The 20,929-nt window shown below is 48.2% G+C and overlaps 1 protein-coding gene and 1 long non-coding RNA gene across 2 annotated transcripts in view; one reads left to right on the top strand and one right to left on the bottom strand.

Annotated features, from left to right (window-relative positions):
• On the top strand, positions 1-7,868 carry LOC120517129 (transmembrane protein 238-like). Its single transcript, XM_039739271.1, has 2 exons — positions 1-654; positions 7,499-7,868. Exon 1 carries the CDS (start codon positions 69-71, stop codon positions 603-605), a length of 537 nt encoding a protein of 178 aa, XP_039595205.1. The 5' UTR covers positions 1-68; the 3' UTR covers positions 606-654; positions 7,499-7,868.
• Positions 6,093-20,929, bottom strand: part of LOC120517130 — a 44,483-nt gene continuing 29,646 nt past the window's right edge. Inside the window, exon 4 of the long non-coding RNA XR_005630995.1 lies at positions 6,093-6,171. This is a non-coding gene — a long non-coding RNA (uncharacterized LOC120517130). The remainder of the gene's footprint in view (positions 6,172-20,929) is intronic.

Raw genomic sequence — 20,929 nt, 5'->3', positions numbered from 1 at the left:
TGTCAGCGGAAGAGTCGGGTGTCGCGTGCAGGTACGACGTGCAGTTCAGGTAGGGAGGCGCGTGTCCGATGGCGACCAAGTGTATGAGTCGTTGTTTTGCGCTCTTCTGGCTCGGCATAGGATTCGACGTCGTCGGCTTTATTTTAGTGCTTATCGGCATTTTCGCCAATGTGCAGTACGACGGCAGGTTCTTCGGTGACTTCTTGATCTACACTGGCGCAATTCTCATTTTCCTGAGCCTAATCTGGTGGATCTTATGGTACACGGGCAACATCGAAGTGTCTCTGGAGGAGCTCGGGAAGGACCCGTCCGCCAAAAAGAGTCGATTTGCGCAGTGGGCGAGGAAGGTCTCTGAGCGACTCTCGAAGAGAGGCTTGAAAACTTTGGAGGAAGCCGCCGAGAGGATGAGCATCGGGCGGAAAGAGCCCGTCCAAGGCGCGGTGAGCGCCGGCAGTCCGAGCCGTGTCACCTGGGAGGTCCCGAACGGTTACGTGTACGAGAACAGCTGCATGGACATGAGCACCGAGAACGAGAAGACCCTGGAGCTGAGCACCTTGAAAAGGACAGCCGGGAATGGTGCGCCGGTAGGGGAGCGGCTGGTATAGCGGGGGACGGGGGACCGCAAGCCGGCGATTCGGAGCAGCGAAGGTGCGGGTGAGTACGACCTTAGTGCCTCAGTCTGGACGTGTGAAAATGAAAGAGTGGGCCACCTGTGAAGTGCAGGGGGCGATGGCGCGCGTGTGTTAACTTCTGTTCGTCCCACATGTAAAGGTGAGACCCCCCAGGTGAGACCACTTCCAGACTGTTTACATCTGTAAAAGGTGTGGCATTTGATTGGATTGACCGCACAGAAAAATCGAACTTCTGACAATGGCCAGCATTATTCTTCTTCTTTCTTTGTCCCCACAATGCTTCCTCCTTTGTTTACGTGCATTTGCTTAGCAGACGCTTTTATCCCAAGCGACTTACAAAAGTGGCTCACATAATAGTGTAGAGATCAGACTGAGCGACAATCTGGGAACAAGTGTGACAGGACCAGGGCACAGAATGTAACCATCACAGGTGAAGAGCTCAGAATGAAGTGGAAGCCGCTGTATAAAGACGCCATATTGGCGCGTGTGCCCTCACTCTTTTTTTTAAGTAAAGGCGTCCGAGTGGCACTTGAGAGTGACGCCATGTAGGGGACCGTTTTTGTTCCCATTTATTTAGCTCCATAGCAGACCGAATAGATGGTGACGCGTTTTTAAAGAACTCCCGATGCGTATGACAACACGGGCCAAGTCTTCATCTGGATGATGGAAAAAAAAAAAATATCTCCCCTATGGCAGCCCCTCCCTGTTAAGGTGCCCTGTTGATCAAGTCACCCAGGGGCCCTGTGGGGGGTCTTGGTTACCACACTCGGTGACACCAGCACTGATGTCACCACTGGACCTTTTTGTGTAACTGGTGGCTGCTTCATTTTTAAACCAACTGAAGCCAATTCTAGAGCAGCAGTGAGCCGGTGCCTCACCTGCGGGCACAGAGCCCAGAGCTGGCAGCTTCTGCTGTGAAGTGGGTACTGGGTCATTGTGGCGGTACCAAAGGAGAAATAGGTCACTCCTACAGTGTGCCCACCACCTCGAGCACCTGATATTGTTCCCCTATGGCATCAGCGTGAACACATTGAGGGCGTCGGAATTTTGAATGGAGGTGGGCAACTCGTCTTGCCAGCTGGGAGCAATGGATTTCCTGCCACCCATCGGTGTCCTCAGCAGGTGTCGTATTTGAGAGGAAGTGCAGGACCTCGCCAGTGTGTCCTGTGTAGGAGTGCTGACCCGTTCAAAGATGGTCACGATGCCAGTCCTTTTAAGTAGTAGAGGTGTGTGCCAGTGGCCCTCATTTACCAAAAGTACACCAGCCAGGCTGCCCGCAGTGCAACGCTTTGATATTCTCTTTGGTTTTTTACTAAAGTTGATCGGGTTTAGGGATGCCCCTTCAGGTGGCTCCCCACTAGAGCTGCTCCTGGCAGACCCAGGACACGCTGGAGGAATTCCATCTCTCGGTTTGCCTTCGGATCATCTGGGAATTCCTCCTCAGCAAGTGCTGGAATCTGGCCAGAGGAGACTGGACTGACGGGCTTGACCTGCTGCTACCGTGATGGGCACCGGAAAATGAGATGAAAAGGCCCAAGGGTTTCTAAGGTGCGTGCCAACATGTGCTTCTGCTTGTGGGTGTGACATTTACTTAGTAATTATAAACAGAGGACGGTGACACTTCCTGGTCAGGCTCTGCTGCAGAATCGTGACATTTACTAAGCGCTGGCATCCACTTCGATTCACTCTCACTATTTTCGTGATACCGTAGCCCGTCCAGATCTGTCCATCTGGGCCAAGGTGTATGGCATACGTGTGCCGGCTTGCAAAACGGCTGAATCTGAAACTTTTAAATTAAGAAAAATGGCCAGGTGGCCATCTGCTTTACCTGATACCAGTGACCATGCCAGCCTCTTCAGGGGACTCGCCCTGGGTAGGACCCCACACTGCGGTCCATCTGTCTGTCCATTCCCCAAAGCCGCTTTATCCTGAGCAGGGTCCTGAGGAGGCCGGACAGGGTGCCAGGCAGGATGTGTGTTACACAAAGTGGCATAAGTCGGGCGTGTCTTGAGCACCAAACGATGATGGCTTCACGCTGACGCCACTAAATGATCCTGCGCAGCTCTGTTTAGTGAAGCCTGCCACACCCTGCCCTGCATATTTGTGACTGACAACACCCGTGCCAACACGGGGTTTGAACGACATCATACCTCTTCTGGGAAGCGCCACCTTCCGTGTTCAGCAAGTTCGAGGACCTTTTGTCTTTTTACACATTATTTGGATATTTGGCATCCGTGTGTGTCTTGTTTGTGTTTTTTAGAGACCATGACATTCATTTTCTCTTCCTGGCAGGAGGAAGTCCTCTTCTTCTATTCTCCAAGTAGTCCATACGTCCATTTGCTAAGCCTGCTTATCCAGAGTGGGGCTGAGGTGAAGCTGGAGCCCATCCCAGTAACCACTGAGGGCAAGGCAGGAATTGTGTGGGGATTACATTTAAGAATTATTGAACAGTTGGCACCCTGTTCAGGGTTTGTTCCTGCCTTGTGCCCAGGGGTTTCCAGCTCCCCAGTGACCACCTTCTGGATAGGCAGGCTGAAAAGATTGGTATTGGAACAAATAAGCCTGATGGACTGAGGGGTCTCCGCTTGTCTGTTAAATGTCTTAATGGTCACATTCTAAGCACAGGTATGGCTTTCCTTTACCACAAATGGCCTGTTCTATAAATGTTGTGCCAAAAGGGATGCATGCGGACCCCCACGCCTGCTCATCTCGACGCAATGCATACAATTGTTTTAGCTGGTGGTCACTTGAAGGTGATGCCAAGTCAGCTGGGTGGTTGCTTGTAAACTGAGGCCTGCCTAATGTTAAGCGCCTCACATTTTGGCCCACTTTGTTTGACCAGGGATGCTGCTCCGTGCCAACTGCATGGTGACCAATGTGCAGATCGACGAGTGCGCCTCCCTGCGTTCAAGTGGATGGATCTCCCCGAACACGTCACTCCATCTCGCCCTGCAGGCGTTCGGCGGGGTCGCTATCTGCACTGACCTGAGATCCCTGCCATCTCCCTTGTAGTGTTCGGAGGGTACGCTGCTGCCATGTTACCAGTCGTGCCGATTCCAATCTTCTGTGCCATTCTGCCATTGCTCTGCTTGCATCACATGATGTGGAGACCCTCGGCACAAAGACCCGATTCAGTTGTTTAAAGGAATTTCTAGATTTGTGGGGCTTCCATCTTAAAGAATCGGCAGGGCGAGGCGCACATCAGCCCAGAGTGTCTGTTCATCGGCTCCCTTCAGCCACATCTCCGTGTGTGTGTGTGCGCGCGCGTGTGTGTGTGCGCGCGTGTGTGTGTGTGCGCGTGTGTGTGCGCATGCGCGCTGGGGTTTAATTGTTATTAACTGAACCCGAGTGTAACTTAGTTAGGCTGCTCATCCAGAAAAGGACAAGAGTCGTGTGTTCTGATGTGCCGCCTTTAGCCCTGCCACTGTGCCAGTGCTGCCCTTGAGCGTGACGACCCGAACACACACAACTGGCATACGCCGAGTGAAGTCGGTTTCTTACAAACCCCTTCACATACACGAGTCCACTTATGGGGTCCTCTTTTTGAGCACACGCTCTGCCGTCATTCAGATGTGCTGACAGGACATTAAACGTCACCAACTGTCATCGTGAATCTGAAAGGGGCATGGAGCCTGTGCCGCTGAGCCCCTCAATATAAAGGGAGCGATTTCTGAACTATTTAGGCTGACTGTTTTAACCAGAATAATGGCATCGCCCGAGCATTTGCGACAACAGACTCCCCTTGGTGCAGATGCTCCCGCTGGACGTACAGTCAGTCATTGTCCAGCTCGAGGGTCACCGGGGGGTCTGCTGGAGCCAATGCCAGCCAGCACAGGGCGCAGGGCAGGACCCCGCACTTCTTAACTGCAGACCGCTCGAGGGTCCATTCACCCGGCCACATGACCAGAGTCGTGTGTTGGCTCAGTTGTGCGCACAGAAACGCAGCCGCTGTGGGGACTCGCGGCACTAGGAGGGTCTCGGCTCCCGTCCCTTGGTTTTAGGCGACGTGCTTTAGCATGTGACGCTGTTAATGATTGAGCGATGGCGGATTTAGGGGGTCGGGTGTACCTGACAGGCTGGACACGCAGAAGTTTGTTTTTGTTAAACGGTTTTATTTAACGCGCCTCCTCTGTCTGCCTGTCTGTCTGTCTGTCGGGTCCGATCTTGCAACTGATTTTTAAACCCACTTTTGGCGAAGTGAATTCCTTCAGATTTTTGCAGACGTCTTCGGTATCGATGACAATACAATAATCCGTCGAAACCGATGCAGTTGCGTAACAAATTTCGCCGTCATGAACGCACACACGACCATACGACCATGGCGGATTGGCCCCACCTGCCCCTTCCAGTGAGTGGAGTCGGCCGACTTGACCCGTTTACTCTCGTGATGGAGCAGCTGCCGTGAACTCGCCGTTCTGCCCTCGAGATTTATTTTTTTTTTATTCGCAGCGACCGAGCGCTGATCCCATAATAAGACACACACATCATACTTTTACAGTAATATTCAAATAATTCTGCTAAGAGATATTATGTAATAACTTTTAAAGAAGTTCATGAAAAATGGTAAAAGAAAAAATATTTGCAAAATACTCAAAGTAAAAAAAAAATAATAATTTGTGGTGCGCCATCTGTTGGAATGTCGAGTACAAAACATTTTGTTACTACGCGCTTTACAAAACACATTCCAATCAATAACGCAGTGCAGACCTTAACGATTAGGGGGGCGGGCAGCGTTATTGGCCAAAAGGCTCCGTACAATTCGTGTGTAAGCAGCAGGGTTCAGAAGAATATCAATAAAAAATGTCAAATCCTCTGGTTTTTATCCACAAATGCTTCAGAAATAATTGTGAGACTGTCCTTTTGTGACGGCATCAGACACAGCAGTTGACATTTATGAGGCGATACCAACAATCGACAGAAACAGGAGACCGAGAAGAATTCCTAGGCAGATAAACAACTCCTTCATAATTTAGTTGCGTTGTCAATCAGAACGCCTTCTCGCTCATCCCCACCTGTCACTTGTACACCACACTGGTCCGGTTTTCTTAGCGTAATTACATTAAAGTAATAATAAGAACACGGCTTATCAGTGCAGCGTCTCTACGATATTCTTGTCCAGGTGATGCTTATAAATAATTATACATAAAGTTGCTGTTTTTCTGTATATGAATACATCTATGACAATGTATCTTCGTTTTTCTCCATACGTCATTTTAAGTTTCTATTTAAGTAGGTTAACATATTCAGATATCTTGGAGGCCAGCAAATTGAAGCCCCGCCCGCCCGAGTGGCACGAACCCGAGCTCCGCCACTGCCAGGGGTGTCCAGCTCCGGTCCTGGAGGGCCGCAGTGGCTGCAGGTTTTCATTCTGACCGTCGTCTTCAGTTGTTGCTGCCGATTAACTTCTTTTGGTTGAGTTTTAATTCACTTGACTCGGGCCCCCTTCGTTGTCTCCTTCTCTTTAATTAGCAGCCAAACGATAATGAGACCCAAAATGAGCCGCCGCACGACCAGCTCATCTGTGCCCGTCACACCATATCTGAAAAAACAGAAGGGTGGAGGTCTTAGTAAGGCTGAACTCTCAGGTCACCCAAACATTTTGACGTCGTTCTCAGAAAAAAAACGAAAATCAACGGTTTTGGAAATGTCGGCTGTAACAGAATGAGAGCAGCAACGAGCCGTGGAATTAAATAACGGGTTTAATTAACAAGAATCAACTGGTCATTAAGAAACTGCTTGGAGTTTGAAGTCCCAGTTTAGGTGGTCGCCTGTCGGCTCGTTTCACGTCTCATTTCTGTTTGGCTGCCATTTAATGAAGAAACGAATCAATTCAGAGGACTGAATCCTTAAAAACGGAGCAAATAAAATGTAAGTAGCAGCGAGGCGAGTGGACTGGCACTAAAATGGCTGCCGTTGCCTCACCCTGGTCATTCGTGGTAGTAGAAGTGGCTCCCCACTCACTGACACACTTTGAACAGTGAGAAAAGCACTACATAAATATAAAGAATTCTCATTAAGTGATACTAAACACGACCCCAGAGCATCGCTGCAGCCTTTAAACCCAAACATTAACAGGGCAGCTTGGTCGATGGTAGCCGCTCGATTCACATTGCCAGTGACGGTGTCTTGTATCCGGTGTCCACATACTGTAAGAAATACACGCGTCCGATCACAAATCACCTCCACACTCGGCCACGTTGGGCACCCGTCACCCTTGGCTCATACGCCCTTCAGACCCCCAAACAGACGGCGGGCTTTACGTCCAGCCTGGAGTTCTAGTTGCTCAAAACCTCTCTCTGTGTGCGTGTGTAATTTATCATTTAGGGTTGTTTTTTAATTTTATTTTATTCAAATCAAAAAAACATCCATACACGTAGTTTCTTTATTTATTTTAATGTAAAGCATTGCTGTCTGAAGTGCTCCGTTTCAATGACGCCTCTCCTCCGGTCTGTAAAGGTGGAAATGAGCCGCTGAGAGCCGGCAGGGCCCGTTTGAAAATGGGGGCTTCTGTTACCGAGCAGTTGGGCTGCAGCGCCACAAACGAGTGCGACTGGTTTTTGTTTGCAGATTAGACAGGCGGGTGAGGGCACCAGAGCCTCGGATTTGCTTATACGTGTGTGTGTGTGTCTCTCTAATGGGCGCCGCCAGGCCACCACAGACACACACACTTGTTTCTTGCACTGCGGCCTGAAGTTCAGCCATTGAGTGTCTTGTTTAGTTGGTCTGAAGGCCCGGCTTTGTGCTCATCGGGCGTCGATGGTTTGATGAAGTGAGCCGGGTTACATTTTAATAAGATGCAAGTTCATTGGAAATTTACTGTGACGTTTGTAACACTGATGTTCTGCGATTTCTTTTTCTTTTTCCAGATGCTTACAGAAAATCACATCCAAGGGTGGCTGAATTTGAAACTTGGACTGAGATTCTGCCCAACGTATCGCCCCAGTATACCCGCCCTGGGGTTGGCGAGACTCAATTCTGCTGGTTGGTCCTCCTCCTTTCTTTTTTAAATATATTGCTGCTCTGCAATGCAGCTGACGTGCAGCTTTCCTTCATTTGTTACAGGAGGATGAAGGTGGAAAGCATTTTATTGTCTTCCTCAAATGTAAATATTTGTATAAAACCAATTTTATTATTTTTTTTTTTTCCTCCACCAAAGCAAGTTTAAAGAATTCTTACAAATAATTTACTGAAGTTTAATAAAGCATTTTGGGCCAAATAGTTTCATGAATCAAATTATAGATGTGTGTGTGTGTGTGTGTGTGTGTGTGTTTTATATTTATATCTCATTGCATTCGTAGTTTGAGTCCTGACCTGATTGTATGGGTGGCTACCTGCCAGGTAACGCGTGTGGTTGGTCCTCCATTCGGCAAACATCCGCCACTGGGCCCTCTTTGAGTTATTTGACAGCCTGTAGATTGGAGTTATTATGAGCATTGCGTTCGTAGTCTGAGCCCCGACAAATAAACGAACCACACGGCGTGGCGCAGCGGAAAGGGACTTCGTCTCTGACGTCCGAGGTTCGCTCCCCGCAAAGGGAGCAGTGAGTGCGTACGCCTGGTGAGCCCACATAAGGGCCAAACACGTGTTGTGTACTCTTTGTATTATCTGACAGTAAACTATGCTATATATGTGTGTGTGTGTGTATGTGTGTGTATAATATAATATAATATAATATATAGAGGAGAGAGAGAGCAAAATGACACCTTTTATTGGCTAACTAAAAAGATGCCATGTATTATACTGTAGATTTTCCAACCCGCTGAATCCAAACACAGGGTCACGGGGGGTCTGCTGGAGCCAACACAGGGCACAAGGCAGGAACCAATCCCAGGCAGGGTGCCAACCCACCACAGGACACACTCAAACACACCAGGGACAATTTAGGATCGCCAATCCACCTCACCTGCATGTCTGTGGACTGTGGGAGTTAAACCCACGCAGACACGGGGAGAACAAGCAAACTCCACGCAGGGAGGACCCGAGGAGCGAACCTGAGTCTCGCTACCCACTGCGCCACCGTGCCGCCCTACATAGATTAGAATACTATTCATTTTACCCCCTAACTGATTTCCTAATGTATCTGTTCCAGCGCCTCTTCTCTTGCTGGATTCTCTTTTTCAGACTCGTGTTTGGTAATAAAGAGCACGTGAGGGGCCGTGATGAGGTCGGGACGCGGCCTTCACCCAATGGCGGTGCCTCCCAGAGGTGAGCCTGTGCTGTGCTGCGCTGTGCTGTGAAGCTCCGCGTTGTAATGATTTACTAGTCAGGCTCAGCTAGTTAGACGCCGTTCGGCTGTTCCACTTGCACTTTTTGCCAAGTTGTAGACGTACTGGAGCGGAGCGGAGCAGACCGGACCCCTGCAGTTTTTTGGGTTTTTTTTGTTTTTCCTCTCAAACCACTCCATTTTCTAAGCCTATTTATTCCCAAGCAAAGGGCACAAGGCAGGAGCGGACGGAGCGCCAGTCCACACCACAGACACACACGGGCGTCAGTTTAGCGTGACCTGCGTGTCTTTGGACTGTGACTTGGGACGTGACCCCGGGTCTCCTTACTGTGCCACGTTGAATACCTTGCTTATCTTCAGTACGTGTGTGTGTGTGTGTTTGTGTGTGTGTGTGTGTGTTTGTATAGCAGCCGTACTTCCTGTCTAAAATCAGTTTATCGCAGTAATCAACATGGACCTCCACTTTCGTGTTCATATCTCTGCTTTTATGAATCCCGTACCGAATTGCATACAACAAAGTGAAGGTTTGTGATGTGCCATCTGTTGGGTCGCACTCCTGTCAGAAGGTGAGTCTGCGGCCCAGTCGGGGGTCCAGCGTACTCTAGTGCAGGTTTTCATGAACTGTACCTCCATTAAGCTTCCCCTCAACTCTGCATGGTCTGAAAATCGAGCGTCCGCAGTGCTTCACCGATGGATTCTGGTTTCCTCGAGACGTGACACTTAGGCTGGAGGCCAAACAGTCAAATCGTGTTTCTCGCAGCATGTGTCGTGTGGCCACTCTGCCATAACGCTCACATTAATGGAGTGTTGCCGTGATGCTTGTCCTTCTGGAAGTTTCTCCCTTCACCATACAGGTTATCTGGGGCTCAGCCAGAGTGACCGTTAGGTTCTTGGTCTTCTCTCTTATCAAGGTCCTTCTTCCCTGTCTGCTCAGTTTGGTTCTTCTAAACTTTTTCTATTTAAGAATTATGGTGGTCTCGGTGCTCGTGGGGTACCTTCAGTGCTCTAGACGTGTTTTGTCGCCTACCCCAGATGTTTGCCTCCATGTAATCCAACCTCTCGAAGCTCTGCAGGTAAGTCCTTTATCCTCACGGCTTGGGGTTTGGTTTTCATTTTTTTGAGCTCCCTGTGGGACCCCCTAGACACAGCAGTGTGCCTTAACTGACTGAAGGGACCACCGGTGTATGAACGATTGGGGTGCGCCTGAGAGTCACAGCAAAGGGGCTGAATCCTAGTGGCAGTGGGAAATTTCAGCTTCTAATTTTAATAAAGTTGCATGAATGGTTAAAATCCTATTTTTGTGTTGTTGCTCTGGGGGTACTGAATTGTTTGAGGGGGAAAAATGAATTGAAGTGATTTTTAATACAAGGCTGTAAAAGAGCAAAATGTGACAAAAATGAAGGGTCTGAAGACTTTGTGAACCTGCTGTGAATGTGTGAAGGGATCTAAAAGCCTGTGTGTGTACATACAATCTACCAGCTCAGCACTCACGGCGTCCTGACACGGGACAAACTTTAAAAATCAATCCAAAAAAAAAAAAAAGTCATTCTGGCCAAGCCGAAGGTACCGTAGGTGCTCTCTGATGTCGTGTTCAGCTCTGACGGGAGGAAAGCACGAGGCCGGCGCACCTCTGCCAGTGAGCAGCTACCCTCTAAAACACGCGGCGCTCCGAAAACCGTCAAACGTTACTCTTGAACAATCTCTAGATGACGATGTCTGCCGAACAAACAGGTATTGCTAGCTAAGCAGAGGCGAGGTGCGCTCCAACACGTGGCGAGAGGCAGGAGGGCCCGGTCCGGCTCCCCCTCCCCTCAGCCTGCAGCCTCTGTCTCGGGTTAGTGTGAAGAGAGAGAGAGAGGGAGAGAAAGTTAGATATATATAGAGAGAGAGAGAGAGATGGAAGAGGAGGTTTGTGATGCGGTTTGCATATTTGCAGCTGGAGATCCACAAAGAAAGAAAATGAATCCTGTATCATAAAGTAGTTTTTATTCCTGAGCTTTCAGCCCCTGCCAGGGGTCTTCATCAGAGGATAATGCTTAGACAATATATAGCAAAAAATTATGTACACCCAATAACCCCCATGTAATTTTTTGCTGTATATTGCCTTTGATTCTTGTAAGTGTCTAAGCATTATCCTCTGATGAAGACCCTTGGCAGGGGCTGAAAGGTCAGGAATAAAAACTACTTTATGATACAGGATTCATTTTCTTTCTTTGTGGATCTCCAGCTGCAAATATATAGATAGATAGATATAAATATGTGTGTATAGATCAAAAAAATACACACTAGCTGTATAAGCCTGTGCTGTGTAAGTCTGGGGTCCCAGAGACTTGTGAAATGTACAGTTGTCAGGTAATTGAAAGGAACGACTCTGGGCGTCTCCCTCCTAGGATTAGCGGTAGGAAAAGTAAAAGGGATGCTGTTTTGGTGATGTGCTCGCCTCGCTTGTGTTATTAGCGGCTAAGCGAGTTTTCCGTTTCCTTGGAGGCGGAGCTCTTACCCCGACTCCACCTCTAACTTCCAGGCCAGACAGACAGACAGACAGACAGACTTCCACACATAAACGTTTTTATAGATTTGATTGGTCCGCTTCACTGTGGTTGCTCAGTGACGAGGGTTCCAGGCAGAAAGTGCTGGGCTTGAGACACACGTGGAAAGGTGTAGGAGGAACGCTGAGAGTCGGCTTCAAACGTGGGAAGAAGTTGCAAGAATACAAATGATGTTTTCACAGCAGGAAATGGAGCCCGTTTACCTATTGGCGGTAGTCAAAAAGCGAGATGGGAAGCAAGAAGGGCGCCTTGAAGTGACGAGAGTCTGAGAAGGAGGCTTTAGGGGAAGGCGATCAAGGAAGGAAACGAGAGGCCGAGACACACAAGGACCCTGAGGAACGTTAAGGTAGAGTAGGGCAAGAGATCTCAAATAATTTTAAATGTATTTTATTACTTGTCTTCAACAGATAATAATATAGTTTCTGTGTGTGTGTTTGTAGCTCTTGTGGCCTCCAGGGGGTGAATCAGCTCCCCAAACCCAACACAGACAGACACAGGCTTTAATTTTGCAATGGGAAACCCTTCCCAAGCATTTCCCACACAATAAGCACACAGTAATGCCTTTCTCTACTCCTCTCTGTCGACCTGCACTCCTCCTCCAGCAAGCTTTGTCACCTTCCTCCCATCTCTGGCTCCAGCGGTAGTGGCAGGCAGCTCCTTTTAAGTAATCCCCAGAAATACTTCCGGTGTCCCGAAGGCTTGGACCAGGAGCGCTTCCAGGTAAGGCCCAGTCCCTGAGTCAAAGAACTCTAATTCCCATGATGCCCTGCGGGAAACTATGGCACTGCTGCACCCTGGGATGGGTCGGTTTTATAAGGGGGGGGGGATTGGACTGTCCTAAAGAAGCAACCTTCCCCCATCCTTCCACCTCTAGGCGTCCCAGCTGTGTAGGCGATCAGCGCTCCTCTCTCTCGATATCGATAGATAATATATGGGATATGGAGATATCTGTCTATAGATACATATATATAGGTATAGATCTCTAGACATAGCCATAGAGAGACAGCAATATGTGTGTGTGTCCTTTATACTGCGTGATGTTTTAGTTTTTTTTCATATGATATTTGTAATAATTGTTCTATATTTTATCTTAAAATAATAATTGGATGCAGTGGGGTGACGCCCTGCCCGGGGTTTGTTTCCTGCCTTGCACCCTGTGTTGGCTGGGATTGGCTCCAGCAGACCCCCCATGACCCTGTAGTTAGGATATACTGGGATGGATGGGATAATTCATGGGGGTGCCACTGAGAATCCACTGAATTGAATGTACTGTATTTGTTTAATGTATCAAAAGCAAATGGCTCAATGGCAACATTTTCTGGTCTGTTGCTTTCCAAAAGGTAAGCAGTACGTCCTGAAGTGTGTGAGAGAGTGAAAATGGCAGACCCCTGAGGCCCCGAGCCCTTACAACGGTGGCACCTTGTCCTCTTCGGAGTGACTCCGACCGTCTGTGATGCTGCTGTTCTGATACGCCGTCTCTACAGAGATGAAGGTCTGATTGTAAAGATGGAGGGCCCTCCTCCTCCTCCCTGCCGCCGCCGCGCTGCACGTTAAAGCCTCCTGTACAGTAATGTTGTTTCAGCTGTGTGACATCAACTTTGAAATGCAAATGCCGTTGTGGAGAAATTAGCATAATTTATGACGCCTCGTTGTGAGAGAAGAGCAGAAATTAGCAGAGTGCTGTTGAGCTGGGTGAGGACAGACCGCCAAAACGATGACGATGACATTTATTTCAATGGCACATTTTCATACAAACATTGGAGCTCAAAGTGCCTTACGGTGTGTCAAAGAAATAGTGAAAGAAAAAAAAAATGTAAATGAGTAATAATAGTATAGAAACAACAACGCCCACTTCCATAAGAGACATAAAATTAAGAGCAGTAGAGTCCTTAAAAACAGAATTGGCTTTTAAGGCTTTTTTTTCTCTTCTTCTCTTCAAAGAAACTAAAAACTCCAATTAAGCTGGAGGACAAAAAAAAAAAAACTAAACGCTGCAGGGTCTTTCTTTGTCTTAGGGGATCTGATGCAGTGGGTCTTGTGATAAGTTGGGGTCTCCGCTTTCTTTCTTTCTATATATCTCCATATAGCCATCACAGACGGCTGCTTTACACGACTTTGATCAGGTGCCACCACAAAACAATGGGATCAGAAAAGAGAGAAAAGTAAAGAGGACTGCAGCGTCACTGTAGAGTGTCCTCACTCCGAGCGTATCTACCTTGGGTAGAGTGTTGGTTTTTAAAATGCTCCACGGTGCTAGCCTGACGTATCGCTGTTGGGAACGTGGGCCAGATTTTTCATGCATAACAGCAGAAGGCCACCTCACTGCTTGGATCTTGAAGTAATGAGCAGAACGCATTTATAAGCTGGGCCTCGGGGGGGCCGTCTTAACAGCATTATAGACCCCCCTGGGCAAAGCAGTGCACTGGAGCCCCCTACCTACACCACCACTCAGCAAGTTACAACATACATAGATTAGCATGGGGCCACCGGGCGACTGCCCAGCGTGCTCGTGCGTTAAGACAGCCGTGCTGGGATTGGGGGGGGGGTCCAGCTACCCCAGAATATAGGAAGGAGCAAAACATTTTAAAGCTTTTCACATCAGTCACTCAGTCGGTCTGTCATTATCCAACCTGCTATATCCTAACGCAGGGTCACAGGGGGGTCTGCTGGAGCCAATCCCAGCCAGCACAGGGTACAAGGCAGGAACAAACCCTGAGCAGGGAACCAGCCTACCACAGGGCACACATACACACTAGACACAATTTAGGATTACCAATGCAACTAACCTTGTGAATTTCCCCTTGGGGTTAATAAACTATCTATCTATTATATAGCGCCTTTCACATCCATCTATCTATCTATGTATGTAATCCTGCCTACTATACCTAATTCTATCTATCTATCATATAGTGCCTTTCTATCTATTATATAGCGCCTTTCACATCTATCTATCTATTATATAGCGCCTTTCACATTATCTATCATATAGTGCCTTTCTATCTATCTATCTATCTAACTTGCATGTCTTTGGACTGTGGGATGAAATCAGATCACCTGGAGGAAACCCATGCAGACACGGAGAGAACATGCAAACTCCACACAGGAAGGACCCAGTAAGCGAACCCAGGTCTCCGTACAGTGAGACAGCAGCGCCACTGTGCCACCCAGCTTTATACATCAGTAATATTTTAAAATCAAATCTAAAAAGACACGGGTGAGTAGTGTGACGATAATAAGACTGGTGCGATGGGATTCGATTTGGCAAAGTTTGTGATGCACCATCTGTTAGAATAACAAATGCAATGCATACGTCTCTGTTATATGCCATTTGGCATAGGGTTTGTAAAAGCAGTGTTAATGTATGCGATGTGCCATCTGTTGGAATGACTGTTGAGACCGAGCCAGACACACAGCCACTTATCCTTTTTATTAATGTGGATAAGCACACAAGTGGGTGGCACGGAAATGCTGTGACTCCACTTTTGGAGTTCAGGGTTGTCTGCTCTGCTTGCCATGGCTTCTCAGAGTTCAAACAGGACAAGGACAGAAAAGTCCACAGAAAAAAAATTATATCATTTACAAGTAAATGACAGAACACGGTTAAGCACTGAGCAGTAAACCTCACGCTAATGCGAGTGAAAAATACGAAAAGGTCAGGAACTCCGTGAGATGAGTTGAAGGTGGAAGCGGCTGACGGATTGGGAAACACCTGATTCCGGAAAAGAACAAAATAAATCTAAATAATAAATATAAACAGTAACATGAAATGTGGGTATAACTAAGTGTCAGAAATGTTATCGTTGCTTTCTTTTTTTAAAAAAAGTCTTCCTTTATTTACTTCCGTGACTCCGCCCACACACACAAAGACGTCCGGCTGTGAAAACTGTCACTTTCACTCGTCAACCTTGAGAAGGCGGGCTCTAGCGAGTCCTGGCCTTTGATTGGTGAGTCGTCCGCAGAGTAGACTCGCGCGCTTTACTTGACTTGGGATCTTCACGTCGGACGCGAGCGCGCGAAGAAACTCCGTGCGAAGCGGGAACTTTAAAGGAGTTCATCATCATCATCATCATCATCATCTGAAGTGTACGCTGTCGATGCAGCACTTGACGGCTGAAGGTTTTTACGTTCGCGCTTCAAACGATCAGCCAAAGAGCAGAACTTGCTGACCTGCCCTCTCAACTTTGACGCGCGAAGGAGACAGTTTTGAGTTCAGGGCCGATTCCAAGTTTTCTGAGGTGTCACTGAAATAAATAAAAGATGAAATAACGAAATAAGTTCTTTAAAAATAAACGATAGCCGCTATGTCCTGAGCAGAGCCGCGGGGATGCTGGAGCCCCTCCACCAAATACGGAGCGGCCGTCAGTCCATCACAGGGGGAGCACAAAATCGATTTGGCGGCACAGTCAGTTATGTATAGTCCCATTTCATTGTGTTATTACTTATTTATTGTCACGTTTCACACATTGTATGAGGAGCTTCCTACCTTTAAAGGCTGCAGGTCAGCCGGTGTGATGGCCAACGACGTCCCGTATCCAAGTGACAGCTTTGAGCCCGCAAAGTCGCATCACGACCTCTCATAACCGGAAAGATAAATTTAGATCATAGCAGATCAGTGCGTTCACTTTTCTATGGCGACAGCTCATGAACACGTGATAAATGAGGTCCCTGCCAGGTATGAAGTGTCTTTTATGTGTTCACAGTACATACTGAAGACCAAGATGGGGCTCGTCGGCTTGTGATCACAGAATAAAAGCATCAAAACCAACCAGCGACAAACTTTAATAACATTTTAAACATCTGCAGTCTGCCGCGGCTCCAGAGGATCTGCCAGGAAAAATAAAAAATAAACTGGCCAAATCCAGGAGTGCAAAGCTTGTAGAGACTCCCCAAGAAGCTGGAGTTGAGGGGCTTCTGTAAAGTGCTGAACGAGGGCTCTGAACACTTTTAGGGAGGAAGAACATTCAGCTCTGGAGTTTTAATAACCCTTCCTGACGATGCATCCCCACTTTGTCATTATGGGTTATTGAGTCTAAACTGAAGGGCAAAGAGGGCCTTTCAAACAGGCAGACATTTTTTTAATCGGGACAGTTCATGGACTTGGCTACTGGCATCTCCTTCCCACTCCAATGCTTCATCTCCAGCAGTCGGTGCTGCCCATTCACAGATGGAGGTCCAGTCCTGGAGATCCGGGCAATCGACAGGCACAAGGCCATCACAGGTCACATTTAAACTCCTTCGCCCAAGGCATGGGAAGGTGTGAACCCAAAGGTCAACCTCTTGCTCTAGAAGACGTGAACACCTACTGGGCGCGCCACCCTTGCACAATCGGCTTTGTTTAAATCCTTTAAGGAGTGTGCAGGTTCCTTGTTAGGTCACGCACCATTCTAGAAATCACACAGCTGACTTCAGTACAAAGACGCCCTGTTTGAATCCTGGCCAGATACTCCTGGTATGTCCACTGGCTATCTGGATGGCCACTCTAAGCCCCGTTTCTAGTTTAGACAGTACTGGTTCACCAGTAAGAGAGCATGCTGGGAAAAGCTCCTGCTTCACAGAGCCTGCATTGCTGGCCATGTGGAGTTTTCATGTTCTCCCCACATCTGCTCGGGTTTTCTTCCAACTCCTCCTGTTTGCTTCCTGCAATCCCCACCTTTGACCCTGAACTGGATTAGGAGGCCTCCAGCAGGGGCCATTTAAAAAAGAACCTTTCACCTGCTGTTGGCTAATTTGAGGCATTGTAAACCAAGATTGTCAGGTCACTCCGCCGGTTATAGTCCCCTTCAAGAAGGCAGGCTGGCTGGCCCCCTGTAGACTAATGTGTGGTAAGGTAAACCAGCGCCTTGATGAAGCCATGATGGTGCAAAGACGTGCAGATCAGGGCAGCTGGTGACTCCGTATCAGCCCTACGTGGGCGTGGGTGTAATGTATGAGTCAGGCTCTGATGGACTGGCACCTCATCCACGGCTGGTTCCTGCCTTGCACCCACTGCTGCCTGGATAGGCTTCAGTCATCTGCCACCCATATTGCATTAAGTAGGCATGAAAATGATATGATGTTATTAGTCTGTCATGGCCTGGCTCCCCATGCAGGGCTGATTCCTGCCTTGGGACCAATGCTGCCTGCACAGGCTTCACCCCCTCTAACCCAAACTGGATTAAATTGGCATGAGAACGATATATTTACGTGTGTGCTACGGACTGGCACAGCTGTCCAGGATTCGTTCCTGCCCAGTGCTGCCGGGTTACACCTGTTTAAGCAGATTTTGTTGACGGCTGAGTGCACCCATGCTCTGTCCCCACTACTTTACATTTTACTTTGGGTGATAAAACAGACCCCCCTTGACTCTATAATTAGAATACGCGGCTGTGAGAATGCAAGGGTGGGTGGCACAGCAGAGCAGTTTGGGGTCATAATGTCCAGATTCCCTTACAACCATGACGAGGCTATTCGGGTCGTTGGACTGGCCAGGGTAAAGACGAGGTGCGCATAGTTTCAGGCTGTAATCGTACTATCCAGGTGGTCAGTGTCCTGTACGCACTGGCCATCTGGTAAATGCGGTTTGAAAGGCGATATCCCAAGTAGCGATCGAGGGTCTCGAAGTCCGCGCAATCTGACAGCTCATTTGCATAAATCTGACCTGCCCCACCTTCACAGGACGTCACGAGGCAGGCCGCCGGTCGAAGGTGCGCTCTCAGGTGCGTCCACGCGCCGCGCGGCCCCGACTCGCCTTGTAAACCCCGGCAGCAGCTCCCCGCACTTTAGTCGCCTTGTGTAGCGTGCACATCACGCGGCCGCGGCTCCGCGATGAATCGGATCGGCAGGTGTGTGCCCATTTTCGTGACGGCCGTGGTTTTCGACGTGATCGGCGTTATTCTCTTACTGATCGGCATTTTCGCCCCGCTGTCTTATTGGGATTTTTTGATTTTTACCGGCGCGCTGATCATCGCGCTCAGTCTTGTCTCCTGGTCCATGTGGTACACTTTCAATGTGGAGTCGCCGCCGGAGGAGATGCGACTCCTGTGACACCGAGAGTATGTGTGGTGGACACGTTTATGGCTCAGACCCAGAAGAGAAGAGTCATGAAGGACTCGAGTCGAGTGGACGCTACGTGGGAACTGGAGCCCACCAAATCTGGAGTCGTCTTCATCATTACACAACTGACTGAAAGTGATCCTGCCTGGCCTCCGAAGTCCTCGCACAGCACCGAACCTACTCGATGGGTGGAACATTTCATAATTTGTATTCGTCTTAGTTAAACGAGTGCCAGTCCTGGTCCCATTTCACACCGCTGTGGCAGTGCAGTGCAGCTTTACATGGTCCACATGGCTGTCTCAAGGCAAAACTTCACAGCCTGTTATCTGGAAATGTCAGGTGAAAGGTGGAACTTTGAGAATCCTAACCCTGATACAGCACCTTTCTTCATGAAGCCGCAAGAAAATCAACTGCAGAAAGTGTGCACAGCACCACCCTGGTCCAAAGATTAACATTCTGCGACACAATTGGCTTACATGTTGGAGATCCACGAGCCTAATATGAAGAGCAGCCAATGACGGGTAACTGAAATGGACCCTCAACATCCACGGCAAAAAGAGAAATGAGAAGCCATAGCTGTGTGCACCTGGACTGTGCTGTAACAAGACCGGCCACCATTGACAGGTGAGGGCCACCAGCGGCAGATCTTGACAGCCGAGTGTATTTTGTGATTTGGAATAATCACAACGGCTCTCCATGGTGGCTCTGCCGTGCAAAACAGCCCCTTTATGGCTGTCAGGGCTTCATTTCACAGCCGTCTCCACCTTGAATGTTTTTGGGGCATGTCATGGGCACCTGGACAACACTGATAGATGTCACCATGAATGCCTTTGGCCCTGATGTTTGATAGAAGGCACAGCTGGCTCCATTCATAGTAACTTTGTGCAGAGCTCAGCCACGTGACTGTGTGGTCCAACTAACTCAAAGCAAGACGAACGGGCCCACCGATCCTCTCTGTTGTTCTCCTGGTCACTCACCGAGGGACACGGCTGCTGGCATTTCAGAGGAACGCACCTGCTTACATCTCAGGAAGCTGCTCAGAAACCAGCCTGGCCGGCTAGAGGGAGCGTCCACTCTGGAGCCCTCGCTGCTCCAGGCAGAGCCACATGGACCTTTGTGATGAACTCGAGCGCCCTTGGGTTGTGTTGACGTTGATGTAAAGGTTCACAGCTCTGGTCATGGCACCAAAGTGACGAGTGCTCTACTTCTTAAAGCTGCTGTTCCTCCTTATTGTATGCAGTGCCTTTCATAGTTTACACTACGTCAGCATGGGGTTTATTGATAAATAGTTGGTTTACAATTTTGGAAAAAAAAAAAAAGGGCAACTGACAAGATTGGGATACACGGCGGGTGTTTACAGACCCTTGAGAGCTGAGCACGGACCCCTGGAGGGACTCTCTGGAGGTCACACAGTCAGGCCACGGTAGCTTTGTGGTGTTGAGCTCAGTAGTGTAGAGTCCAGTGCCATAGCCACTGTGCCACTATAGTGGCACTATGTAGTCGATAGACAGCGGGCGTGACGCAGAGTCGACAGAGGGGCAGATCTGAAGGGTGCCACGTATAGTTCGAAAAGGCTCCATATGCAATAAATATAGCAGATTGAAAGGACACCATATACTAGATAGATATGAAATATGCTATACAGACATTGATAGAAAGGCTCCGTAAGCAATAAATAGACATGGAAGGTGCCATACAGACACTGATACATAGAAAAGGTGCCATACAGGGTGCCCCTTAAGTCTGGGCACACAGGAAATAGCACTATTTATAACTAACTGTATTTTCTTTGCCCCACAGATTAAATACAAGTTTGTCAAAAAAAAGAAAGAATCGACCTTAGCCCCCTTGACGTCTCCTCGTATACTCGATGGAAATTAAAGATACGAGACATCTGAGGGAGCAAATCATAAATGAGTGACGGAAATGTGGAGTTGGTGCATCGGGCTCATGTGAAGCTCGCAAAGCGCAGCAAACTTTGCATCACAGATGGTGGAAATCACATTGAAGATGTTAATAATTAATATTTCAGATTCTTATTATTGAAAATATGCATTTTGCCTATGTGTCCAGACTTGAGGGGCACCCTGTATAACAGATAGATATCAGAGAGATATATTAGGTAGATATGAAATATTACAGACATACATATAAAAGTCGATAGATAGATAGAATTTGGTATAGTAGGCAGGATTAGAAGGATAGATAGACAGATAAGAAAAGTGCCATATAGATACAGATTAAACATCCATCCTATAATAGATACCTACATGTAATAAGTTATACAGATATACACAGAATAGCCCCTTTATGTGACAGATATGAAAGGCACTCTGTAATACAGATGGATAACACAATATGATAGGTGTGTAGATAGATAGGAAAGTTGCTATATAATAGCTGCGGTGGGCTTGCGCCCTGCCTGAGGATTTGTTCCTGCCTTATGCCCTGTGTTGGGATTGGCTCCAGCGGACCCCCGTGACCCTGTAGTT

This window comes from Polypterus senegalus, chromosome 17, assembly GCF_016835505.1.
Source record: "Polypterus senegalus isolate Bchr_013 chromosome 17, ASM1683550v1, whole genome shotgun sequence".
Classification (NCBI taxonomy): domain Eukaryota; kingdom Metazoa; phylum Chordata; class Cladistia; order Polypteriformes; family Polypteridae; genus Polypterus; species Polypterus senegalus.
Note: the sequence above shows the minus strand (reverse complement) of the source record. Positions and strands in the feature narration are given on the sequence as shown.